Source organism: Mycteria americana, chromosome 13 (assembly GCF_035582795.1).
Source record: "Mycteria americana isolate JAX WOST 10 ecotype Jacksonville Zoo and Gardens chromosome 13, USCA_MyAme_1.0, whole genome shotgun sequence".
NCBI lineage: Eukaryota > Metazoa > Chordata > Aves > Ciconiiformes > Ciconiidae > Mycteria > Mycteria americana.
Genome location: NC_134377.1, coordinates 18477817 through 18490511, shown reverse-complemented (window position 1 = coordinate 18490511; position 12695 = coordinate 18477817). Strand labels below are relative to the sequence as shown.

Sequence of the window (12695 nt, the reverse complement as noted above, 5' to 3'; positions counted from 1 at the left end):
TCTGTGTAAGGAAGAGCCTTCATGTATTTCATTCACATCTCTTATGCTGTTTGGGTTTGTCAACAAGCTGTATGTCAAATAAATGTTAAATCTACAAAGCAAAGACTATAACCTTCATTAAGACAGAAAATGTTATGGTTATGTATTGAGCCTGTAAGTTCTCTAGAAGTGGTGCAGTAAGAGATCTTTGTCATTACAGGAAGAAACATTTTTAGTGAAGTTTGTATAAATTTGCAACAAATTCGAGGCTAGTACATAGAATAATATGTAGTATGCAGATAAATAAAATATCATTCATCTTTCTAGGCCATTCCCTAAAGGAGATGAAAGAAAAAAAGCTTGTTTGAGTGCTCTATCTGAGGTGAAAGTGCAGCCTGGTAAGAAGTGATTTAATCATATAATACAGTGGGCTTTTTGCATTCAACATGAGTACTGTATTTTCTGCAAGCAAATCTTGAAACCTCTGCAAGTGGCAGGTCTCAGTTTTGGTGCTGGTGGCTGTTCTTCTGTTACAGCTGGATTGTTTCTCTCTTGAAACAGTTCAAATATTTTTACCCACCCAATAATTTCTATGTGGTGCATCAAAACTTGCCCAAGAGCAAGTTAGAGAATGCACATCATGGATAAAAGTAGAAATGTATATCTGAAGAGGGAAGATAAGTAAGCTCTATTTCTTTGGACCACCTTTTTTAAAAAGATGAGGCACTTTTGTGAAGTTACGTTATCTCAAGAATGAAGCGTGTCCAGTTCCTTTCATTCTCCTTTTCCTCCCATCAGGCATTCCCTTGAAACATCATTGTCTGAAGGTCCTTACAAATCTTGAACTTATGTTTTCCCAATCCGAATCTTCTCTTTAAAATGGAGTTGTTTGAAAGCTTTTCCTGATCTCTGTCTAACAGGTCTCAATTCTCCTACCATGTGTTGGTTGCTATGGGCCCTTCCTAGCACACTGGGACATACTGCCACATCTTATTAGGGACTATTGTAAGAGAAGTCCTGTCTGTACGTTTCTGTGGTACAGATTCTGCAGTATTAGTTCAAAACTGTATTCTGTTAGTTTCTGGAGATCACTCACTAATGCAAAGGATACTGCATCCTTTGTGGCTCACAGACTGTAATCTCCAGTTTAACATTTTATTTAATTCAAAACTATGTACTGAAGTTATAGACACTAACATCAGCTATTCTCCAACTTGCATTGTCACACTAGCCAATGGATTTGTTCTCAGCTGTCTGCTTCATTTTGCAGGCTGTTACTTGCCCAGCAATCCTGAAGCTATTGTTCTGGACATTGATTACAAATCAGGAACTCCTATGCAGAGGTACCATGCTCTTGTTATATTCTCCCATTAAGTTAATTCATTATATTTAGCTATTTTTCTAGAAATTCTTGTTTGGCTCACTTGCACTCATCATAATCTTTGTTTTTATTACAATTTAGTGCAGCAAAAGCACCCTACCTGGCCAAATTTAAAGTGAAACGATGTGGAGTTAGTGAGCTTGAAAAAGAAGGTTAGTAACTGCATCTTAATCATTGACACTACTAATTAGAAGTCAGCAATTCCTTTAAAATTACCTGCTTTTAGTGACCTGTACTACTTCAGTAAAATTATTTCCATGTTGAACTTTATCTGCAATGGTTTGACTCAGAAATGAAACTGGATCAAAGGAAGAGAGAAGAAAATTCTGAAAACTTAAATCCATGTTTTGCCCCCCTTTTTTTTTTTAAGTCCCAGGAAGCAAGCCACATAGGTATCTTGAAGAAATGTTAACAGTTACTTCAGACTAACATATAAATTGATTGCCTTTCCCTGGTTTTTAGACTGTAGCAAACTCCAGGTTTTGGCAGGTTTTTCTTGTAATAAATTCTGTGGGATGTTCCAGTTCCAGTAGACAACGGGAACTATCTTATGGCATTCACCTTGCAAGGCAGAAATATCTGTAGTGCACCTGCAGTAAAATGTTGTGGTTTTGAGTGCAGAGGCCCTGTCATGATAGAAAGTTACTAATTAAAATCCATGTCTGGGTTTTGCTTTGTACTCTTCTTGCAGGTCTGCGTTGTCGTTCTGATTCCATAGATGAAAGTGCAGAAGAAGGGGTGGACAGTAAGAAAATCTGTTGGCAGGCAGCTATCTTTAAAGTGGGCGACGACTGCAGACAGGTACAAAGCTATCAGACTTTGCAGTTATAGAAGAGATTTGTAGGTGACAATATGTAAGAAGAAAATAATTTTAGTACAGAAATACTTTTCTTTGCAATTTTGAGAATCTCCACTAGTTATGGACTGAGGGAGAGAACTGTGTTGCCCCACAAGAGAAATTCTGGTTTGGAAATGGGCCATTCTTTCAAGACAGTTTACCATGACTTAGAATTCTTTTTCAGAGTTTATTTTTCAGTTGAACTATTGGTAACACAGCAGTAGTTTCCAAGGTGATATCTTGTACATTGAAGTTTGATTGTTTTTGATTAAGAGGGAATGCTAGCTGTTATCCCTGGAGTTATTAGTAGCCCCCTTATCAAAGAGTGACGGAAAAGTTTGTTCTTCATAGGTCAGCAGTTAAATCTTCAGTGTTGCTTGCTACCCACTTAAGCAGCATTTATCTTTTCCCTTTTCGATTTCCCCCAGAGCCACAGTGCATGAACAAGCACACATCTGCAGACCTGCTGGGGTAACTTCATGTTCACTTCAGAGTTCTTCAGAGCATTTTTGTAATCTAACTTATGGTCCGTAACCCCTGTAATGCTTGTGCAATTTTTTTCTTGTATAACAGGACATGTTAGCTTTACAAATCATCGATCTCTTCAAGAACATATTTCAGCTGGTAGGCCTGGATCTCTTTGTGTTTCCATACAGAGTGGTGGCCACAGCTCCTGGGGTAAGTACTGCTGTAGAAAATAGTTCCTAATTAAATGTACTGCTGTAGAAAATAGTTCCTAATTAAAAAAGACTTTAAAAAAGACTCTTCCAGCACACATAAAAATGTCATACTGCAAGGAAATACTGTCCACATCACTTATGCCAAATATTTGGAGTACTAGTGACAAAAAGAGTCTTTCCTCTCCTGCTTCCTGCTTTTCTAAAGCTTTTGGCTCTGAAATTTTGCTGCCTGTGGTTATTCGTGTGTGTTTGATTTTTGGGACTACATTGTGCAAGTCAGTGGCAAGTCACAGAGCTTGTCTTATGTTGCATGGAAATCCTAAAAACTGGATATAGTTTTTTTTATGATTACACTAGAAATTCTGTGTTCAGTGATCTATAGGCTTCCCCACATTTCCCAGGGGACCTGTATGACTGCCAAGAGCCATGAACAAAATATATGTTGGGAGCGTGCTTTACAGACCTGTTTCTCTTCTTCCCCTTCAGTGCGGTGTTATTGAATGCATTCCTGACTGCACATCCCGTGACCAGCTGGGCAGGCAGACAGACTTTGGGATGTATGATTACTTTACAAGGCAATATGGAGATGAGTCTACCCTTGCATTCCAGAAGGTAAAATATCAGTTGGCAAGCACAGCAAAATCTCAACTGAGAAACATTCTAGCTATAAGAAATAATGAAAAATAATTGGATAATGACTACCATAATGCTGTATCTGGTTTCTGATGCTGATAATCCATTTTTAGCTATGAGTAAGTTAGCTAAAGAAGTTATCTCAGTGGTAGATGTATGGAGAATATCATTGAACATTGCTTCAAACTAATCATGAATGGAAAAAAAAGAAAAAAAAACTCTGTTCAGCTGTATCTGCTCCTGGGATGGAGAGTTATTAAATTCTGTGTTCTTCTGATTTGTTTTAACTTCTTGTTTGTACAGGCTCGCTATAATTTCATCCGCAGTATGGCTGCATATAGTCTTCTCCTGTTTCTGCTCCAGATTAAAGACAGGCATAACGGCAACATCATGCTGGACAAGAAGGGACACATCATTCATATTGGTCAGTCATATCCACATTCGAATTTCAGTAGTTACCTTTTCCTTCTGCTGTAAAGTACTGCTTGTAGCAGACAGTAAGCCATTTCCCTTTTGAGAACAATCTATGTACTGATTTCGCAGTTTGTAAATATACATGGGATTTTTTTATGCCTGTTCAGTATTGTATGTATATTTGTGTTGGCTGCTTCTGTGTAAATTTAGCTTTGCAAAGTTTTACCAGCTTCAGGAAAGTATATACACACATATGTATGGATTATGCATGTATACGTACTTATGCATTCATACATATATATATGTGTGTGTATATATGTATAAATATATAAATGTATCTTTGGGTTCCTTTCATCACTGTATCGGTATGAATTAAATTTGACACGTAAATTGATATAATTGTGTGAGGCTGTAACCTCTGCTTTAGCTTTGCTTTTCTGGAACTGCACAGATGTTTCAGCAAGGAGTTTATTTGATGTTATCATTCTTACATCTAGTCTAATGTCCTTGTGATGATTCTTTTGTTGGTGTTCTTACGCTTCACCAAAGCTTTTTTCCCGTTAGAGTTGAAATGGTAGAAAAAGTGGGTATTAATACGTGAAATCCACCTCTCTTTTCTTCTGTCAGCTTTGACAGCGCACAATTAACCGACAAAGTTTATGAGGCAATTTATCTTTTGTGCACAGATTTTGGATTCATGTTTGAAAGCTCACCTGGTGGAAATCTGGGCTGGGAGCCTGACATTAAGCTGACTGATGAGATGGTGATGATAATGGGAGGAAAAATGGAGGCAACTCCATTCAAATGGTTTATGGAGATGTGTGTCAGAGGCTATCTGGCAGTCAGGTAAGGTGTTCTTAACTGTTCAAAAGTGGAAGTGCTTGCATGCCTAAAACCCAATGAGAAGATAAATATAATAAACATTTGTCTGTAGGGGGTCTGAGCCTGTCAGACTGTCCTGGTACATCTTGCAAACTTTGAAACCACTTAATAATCCTGCAATTTTGCAGACTAACTTTGTGGGGTTTTTTTCTGTTCTTAGGTTATATTTGAAAATTTTATATATTATATTCAATTTATAAATGTGATGTTACACACATTGCCTCACACGATTTAGTATGCTGTTGAAACTGTGCAGTAAGAAACTACAGGAGAATCGAAATCTTTCTTGTTTTCCCAAATAGGACAATCACGTTGATCACCATTGCAGGTAGAGTTAATTAGGTAGGAGATGTGAAAAAGTGCTACAATTTTCAGATGTAAAATACGCAGGGGTTTTGGTAGCTCAGCTCTTCAGCTGTGATTGCCAGCCAGTCACAGTAAAGATTTGCAACCTTGCTCCGTAGCAAGCAAAAAGAGTTTGCTTTAACATGCAGGAGCACTAATAAATCTATATGAAGATGATGTTGCATGTGGGGAGGAGGAGGACAGTACAATGGAGTCCAGATATACTCGTGACAGAATGAGATTTTAAACTATCGCTGATGTTATCTTACAGAATCAAAGTTTCTTCAGCTAGGAGCCCCAGAAGGGGCTGTCTTGGAGTCACGATCAATTTGGTTCCTTGAGTGGGAGCAGTCTGGAGAAAGTTTTGTGTCAAGGCAAAAATGTCACCCAAGTAGTAGAGTAATAGCTTGGGAGGTAAGAAATGTTCTGAGTGGAGGAGAGGAAGGAGGAGGGAAGCTGGGCTGATGTAGCAAAGAATTACATAGAGTATTTAGGAACTGGAAGATAATCTGTTACTGTGGTATTGCTGGTTTCAGCCTTTGGTACTGTTTTGATGCACTGATTCACCTTTCTGATGCCAAAGAAATGTTGTTTACTAAAGCATTGCTTTGTATAATCCTCCTTGAGACTGTTCATCTTGCAGCATTCTGAGTATCTGGTAGTGCAACATAAAGGAGTGAATTTAATTAAAGTGACAGACTGCAAGCAATGGTGTAGCTCCACCAGCAAATGTAAGAGGATTACATGTGTTGATTTAATTACAGAAAAAGGTGTGATCCAGCTTGTTGAACTCACCAGCTTGCCTGCTTTACCTACTAAGGCTGCAGAAGTTTAAGCACTGTAACCTTTTTGTCCTCTTTTTCTCTAGGCCTTACATGGATGCTGTCGTCTCACTGGTTACATTAATGTTGGATACGGGGCTGCCCTGTTTCCGAGGGCAGACAATCAAGCTGTTGAAGTAAGTCAGCGTATGTATGAACTGGAAAATGTTCATATGTTCTTCACAGAATGTATACTGTCACAACTTGTGCAGGTCATGCTGGTGTCATAGGTGCTTAAATGTCTTAACACGGTGAAAATGGTAACTTGTTTGTAGAGTATCTCAGAAAGTAGGAATTCCAGAAGCCTTTTCATAGAATTAAGTTCAAGCTGTTCAGTGACTGTGCAAGTACATGGATTATCTTTAAGTTCATAGGACTAGCAAAATACGACTGTAAAGGAAGGATCTGCTTTAATTGAGAGGTAATGTGTTGCAGTCTGATGCCCTCTGAAATGGTGTTGGACTCTGAGGAACACCGTCTTAAAATTTGTTCTACAGATAATGCAGTACTGAATGGGACTATGTTGTAACATCCAACAGTTTAGGCAAATACAGATTCTAATGTGACACTTTAAAAACAGCCCTTCAGGCTTATGCCTCCAGAGTTAGCTCCAGAGTGAGCAGAATTAGCTCAGCATTTCCTGCATATAACTTCCTACAATTTCTAAAGATAAGCACAGATTCATAAAGTACGATGGGCTGGAGCTCAAGGGCACTACTAGATACAAAGATATTTTAAAAGCAGCAGCTGCCTAGAAAGAGGGATCTGCTGTTCCTGGAGTTACCATTAGACTGATGAAAAGTTTACGGCCTCTGTCTCCACTGTAAGACTAACAGCAAGTGCTTTTTAAAACATTACATGATTACCTCATTAATTTTACTCTTGCTTTTTGTGATTTTCTGCATATAGACACAGGTTCAGCCCCAACATGACTGAACGGGAGGCTGCAACTTTCATCATCAAGATCATCCAGAATTGTTTCCTCAGCAACAGGTTTGGCATGTCTTCTCCCTATGGCTAAAGGAAGGTCATCAAGCTTTGAGCAGAGCTAAAAAGTAGCGTTTTATCAATTGGATACCAAACATCTTTGAGTTGTTGATACTTGGATAATGCAGGATAGCAGCTTTGCTTCTGAACATGCTGTATATCCTCCCTTTTACACTGGGAAGGAAGGCTTAAGCCCAGGCTGGTCAAATAGCAAGGCTGGCTAGTCTAAAGAATAGGTTTTCTGTCAGAGTGAATCTTTGGCCCAAAAGTTAAGCATTTTGGCTCCTATGTTAGGGCATGGCCAACTGTACTATTAGGGTTATATGTCTAGTTGTGATATCCCCTTTATATAGGATAGGGTCACCTCTGCGAATAAAGGGATAAATAGTAAAGAATGGTAGTGGATGGCAACAGGAATAGCATGCCTTCTAGTCAGAATGGAGAGAGATTGATCTTGAAGCTTGTTCCCTTTTATTTTGTAAGGAGAAGGTTTCTTGAAAAACAATATGCGTGGTCCATTGGTCTGAGTAAGAATGAAGCTGAAACAGGACTGCAGTGACTTTTCAAAATCTTTTTTGTAATTGCTTGTAGACATTAAGTTGCCTGAATATCCTCCTAAAATTCAAAGCTGCTGTTCTGTGCAAAAGTGTATTGGACTCTTCTGTAGAAATGAGTTCTAATCTTTCTACTAATTTATTCTTCATGACTTGATATTACATTAACATATTAATCATTTTGCTAGACCATGTGTTGCTTATTGTATAATATTGGCTAGGGAAAAATGCCTCAAGTAGAGAACACTGGCAGTGTGGTTTTTGAATCTCTTTGTAGCTGGGCCATGTTTATTTGTCATCTACTATTCAATATGCTGAATGGAATAATCAGTTCTTAGCAATTTAAAAATCAACTTAATCACCAGCTAGCCAATCAGCTGTAGTGGTTTTTTTTCCCTTCAAGTATACAAATAGTTTGGTATCTTGTGCAGAACTTTTGAAAGGAAATTACATGTAAAATGTAATTTTAATACATTTAATACTTTTCAAATACAATAAATTTAATATTTAAACATCTTAAGTGCATGTTTTATTGTTATCCCAGATAATACAGACTTTGTGGGATATATTGGAGAGTCTAATACAAACTCTTGTGTAGTTCTGTATGCGGTCAGCTTGAGACCAGTAAGGCTTACTAGCTCAGATACAGCCCTGCTAGAATTGAATTGGATTTTCTAGTACCTGCTGGTGCATCTGCTCAGAATCTTAAGATTAATATTGGGAGTTGCAAAGACAGTCACACTGCTGTGTGAATGCCCAGAGCCAGCTTAGTTCTGACAAGCCTGAGCTTCTCTGCCTGTGGCATGGTTAGTCTGTGACCTGAATAAGCTCTGCCCATGGATAATTGAGTTATCTGTAACAAGGCTTAGATCTATTTGTTCAGTCACTCATCAGAGATGCTGCTATTAATGCTGTTATTTCCCCTGCACTTTTATTTTCATTATTAGCATTCTCCTTAATTAAGATAACTTTTATTTCCACATAATCCTGTCTCCATGCAGCCCTGATGATCTTGCTTCGTTCATTATGCATTTCCTTCTTCTAAAACAAACTGCTAATGCAATGTGAGGTGCTTCTGGCTTATCCAAACACAGGATCCAAGCTGCTGTTGCTGTTGCCACACTGAGAAGCATGGAAATACTTTTTTTTTTTTTTTACCTAGTTTAAACAAGAGCAGGATGTTTTGTGCTGTTCATAACAGTAACTGGGCCTTCACAATGCCTTCAAAGCGTGTAGGGCTAGTTTTGATTAGCAGCTAATTTCCTTCACCCATGTTTTGTTTCTGTGGGACCTTGATGTTTGTTTCTGTGACAATGGATGCAGTGTTTTTTTAAACTTTTACTTAACCTCTGGCTTTGCTTTTCTTCTCTAGGAGTAGGACATATGACATGATCCAGTACTACCAGAATGACATCCCATACTGAGAGACGATAGAGATTCACTGCCCAAGTGAAACATGCAACCCCGTGCCCTCACTCCAAACTTGTAATAAATAGGAGATGCTCAATCACACCTCGCTATCTTCCATCTTTTGTGTATGTGTGTACATGTGGGTACGTGTTTCCTGGACGTTGCAACAATCAGTCTGATTCATTCCTTTCTCTTTACCAGGTTATATATATTTCTGTTTTTCCCTGGATTTTTGGAGTTGGGCTGCAATCACAATAAAAATTGTACTACGATTATGAATGTTTGAAAGGTCAAGCTTGTGGAGTTTGATAATTTTTGATGCCATGCAAGGATTTTATAACACCTTTAAAAAGTAAGAAAAAAAAACCCCTTTCCTGCACAATCCCACAAAATGCTATGGAAGGGAAGGGTATGGATTTCTCTTTAGAAGCAGAGATGTTGGCTTGTTCTAATTTTACTGTAGAAAAAGCCTGATAATCATCCAAGGTGGTGATGTCTGTGTAGCTGTGTTTATACTTTGCACTGTACATGGTCCCTGCTATGTGGTCAGTATTTCATATGTACATGAAGAATGTATTTTTTCCTTTTGTGTGTTTTAAAAAAGAGACTCTACTGAAGATATATTTAATCTATAAAATGTAATAAAAGACCTTAGACTTTGTGTCTGTTGCAAATCTTTTGCCATGCGCTGAGTTTTAGTTTATACATCATTCTGCACATTTGTGTACTGTTCATTATATTGTGACCTTTCTTTCTACTGCAGAAATCAGATTTCTTCTTCAGCTTCTCATCTGTCTTAAACGAAATTTTTTATTCATAAATGTAGGACCAAGGTAAAGCTCCCTCCATGCTGTGTTCAAAGTAGCCCCATGCTGGGCTGGGACACAAGTCTACCCCTTTCTACAGGCTTGTCGTTCTAGAATGTGCTCTTGAGAATTTACAGTCCCAGCTGTAGGGGTTTTTTCCCCCCCCTGTCCAGTCCGTGCCCGCTCTGGGCAGGGGCTGTTAGCGGCCGGGCCGGGCCTTGTGCTGCTCCCTCGGGCACGGCGCCCATTGCCTCCTTCGCGGCCTGCCCCGCGCCCGGGGAGGCGGGGAGCGGCGGGGCCGGGCTGCCCGGGCCCCCTGCAGCTGCGGCTGACGAGGCCGTTGGGAGCTCCTGAGCGGGCCCGCCCGGAGGGCGGCTCACCCTGAGGGGGCTCACCCTGAGGAGAATGCCGCGCCCCGAGGGGCTCGTCCCTGAGGAGGGGCCGCGCTACAGCGGGGGTCCAGCCCTGAGGAGAAGCCGCGCCCCGAGGGGCTCACTCCTGAGGAGCGCTCAGCCCTGAGGAGAGCTCAGTGCTGAGGGGCGGAGGTGTCGTGAGGGGGACCCAGCCCTGAGGCGGGGCTGTGCTAAAGCGGGGGTCCATCTCCCAGGAGAAGCCGTGCCCCGAGACGCTCACCCCTGAGGAGGGCCCAGCCCTGAGGAGAGCTCAATGCTGAGGGGCGGAGGTGTCGTGAGGGAGACCCAGCCCTGAGGCGGGGCTGTGCTAAAGCAGGGGTCCATCTCCCAGGAGAAGCCGTGCCCCGAGACGCTCACCCCTGAGGAGGGCCCAGCCCTGAGGAGAGCTCAATGCTGAGGGGCGGAGGTGTCGTGAGGGAGACCCAGCCCTGAGGCGGGGCTGCACCGTGAGGTGGGTTCGGCCCTAAGAGGGTGGATCTGAGAGGGTGGATGTGTGGTGAGTGGTACCCAGCCTGAGGAGCACGTTGTCGCCTCTGAGAGGTGTCTGCAGCCCTGAGGGGAAGGGCCATGGGCTGTAGTTGCCCAGGCCGGGCTCCTAGGGCTCCCCGGGAGCTGGGCTGTGGCAGCAGGCCGAGCCTTGCAGGGTGCAGGGAGGTCTGTGTGTGAGGGGATGGTTGGGCGCCTGCCTGCAGGGCTGATGGTGTGGCCACACACTTCTTCCTCTTGGTAGCGTGCCCTTTTGAGCACCTTTGAGTCAGCACTCCCTGGGTGAGTTTCTGCTTTGCTGAGGGTATTCCCAGTGTGGCCACTTGGCCCATGGCAGCTGGAGCTGCTTAGGGGGGCAGCCAGCTAAGGAGGTCCCTGTCAGAGGAGGCAGCTGAGGCAGTGGCAGGGAGATGTGCTGCTGTGCTTGCAGCTCAGGGAGGCCGGGGCTGTGAGGGCAGCATGCTTTGGCTCTGCCTGTGAGGTGGAGAGCCAGGCCCTTTCCCAGTGTGGAAGGGCTTCAGTCTGCCCATTTCATTCAAAAAATGCTTGGGCTTTTACCACAGGTGTTAAAATGGGTCTTGTGCCAATGTCTGTTGCCTGTGCGGTGGGTTTCTCCCAGTGAGGTGGGCTCTGAGCCCCCTTCTCTCATCAGCAAAATGGGGAGGTGCCGCTGGCTTTCTGAAAACATTTGGAGGTTCACTGGGGAGAAGTAGTGTGCAAGAACTGCTTTTATTATTGATTTAATTCAGTTTTATTATACAAGCAACTGGGACATGAGTAATTTTTGTGCTCTGTGCCTGTGGCTAGTTGTACCTATTCGGGCTCCATAGGAAAAGAAGCTGATTGACACGAAAAATGTGATACACTTATTCACACCTTTCCTGTAACAGGGAGTGCATGGGGTGATGAGATGTGAAGGCTGCTTCTCTTCTCAGGGGAGGTCTTCTCTTCTCAGGGTGGTGAGGAGTTCTAATATTTTGCTAGTTCAAGTTAATGCTTATGTGCATGTATCTTACTTTCCTGCACCTCAAAATAAATGCACAGTGTGAAATGAAAACCCAAATGAGTGTCTCAAGCAGCCTTATGATGAGAAGATCAATAAATGGAGATGGCATGAGAAGTTGCTCTCTTGACTGAGTACAGGATAAATGAATGCTAATCGGTGTAAACTTCCTAACAAAAGCTTGTAGTAGTAGTAGTGTTAGAAATACCTGGGGCTAGAAGCTACTATCAGCTGGTGAATAGTAATATTAGGAACAATAAATGGAGCTCTCCTAATGCTGGACTTCAGAAAGTCACTCCCAGCTGCAAATCTCAACCCACATAGCAATTTCTGTGTGTTCTAGCATAGGATGTATAGAATTTGCTAGAGTGCAATTAAAGCTGTCCAGGGTTTTGTATCAGAAAGTAAATGAGTTTGAGTGTTCTTCCCAGTGCTCGCTTATTTTACATACTTCAGTCGGGCTGCCTGGAGAGCTGACATGATCTTAATTTCTTCTGTAAAGTTTGTCCAGAGAAGCGAAAGCAGCTGGAGCCAATTGCCTGTAGAGGTCAACTGGAGTTATCACAAGAGCAAGTTGGTTTGCAGTATGCTCTTAAAAACTGTAAGATGACTGCATTTGAGATCTCTTGGTTGTTATAATTTTTTTCTGCTATGAAGCTTGCAGAAATGTTGTGAATGTGTTAAAACTCCACGGTAGTAGGAAAGATGAGCTCTTGTGACTTCTTTTCTTGCTGTGGTTTCTGGTGACGGTGTGTGCCAAAGCTCACCTGCTGATGTCTGCAGATTTCATTTTCACAAGTTGACTGTGCATCCTTCCCCTCCCCTCAGGGTTCCTGCCTGCAGCACAGAGGTGGGAGAAAACTCCCCTATAATTGAGCATCCATTGAGATACGTGGGGATTAAGTAGTTTACGTTTCATCATACAAGGCAGTACCCTAAAGCTGATTCTTCCTAAATGGAATGTGTTCTGTATCTTCCTCCAAGGAGACTGAGGAGCTGAGGACACGAAGATGCTCCAGTATTTTGCAAGCGCTTCAGAGATACTGAATCAATGCAGTTGGAG

The 12695-nt window shown here is 41.8% G+C and overlaps 1 protein-coding gene across 6 annotated transcripts in view; it reads left to right on the top strand.

The window, feature by feature from the left end:
- PI4KA (phosphatidylinositol 4-kinase alpha) overlaps window positions 1-9585 on the top strand; it is a 65351-nt gene extending 55766 nt beyond the window's left edge. For 5 of the 6 annotated variants that reach the window (XM_075515792.1, XM_075515790.1, XM_075515791.1 and 2 more), the window contains exons 45-55: window positions 307-377; window positions 1250-1322; window positions 1442-1512; window positions 2052-2161; window positions 2772-2876; window positions 3365-3490; window positions 3815-3935; window positions 4612-4771; window positions 6021-6110; window positions 6883-6966; window positions 8887-9585. In XM_075515792.1, the coding sequence (XP_075371907.1) occupies window positions 307-377; window positions 1250-1322; window positions 1442-1512; window positions 2052-2161; window positions 2772-2876; window positions 3365-3490; window positions 3815-3935; window positions 4612-4771; window positions 6021-6110; window positions 6883-6966; window positions 8887-8938 (1063 nt within the window). In that variant the 3' untranslated portion in view covers window positions 8939-9585. The other variant, XM_075515793.1, reaches the window with a different exon arrangement.
- The last annotated feature ends 3110 nt before the right edge of the window (window positions 9586-12695 follow it).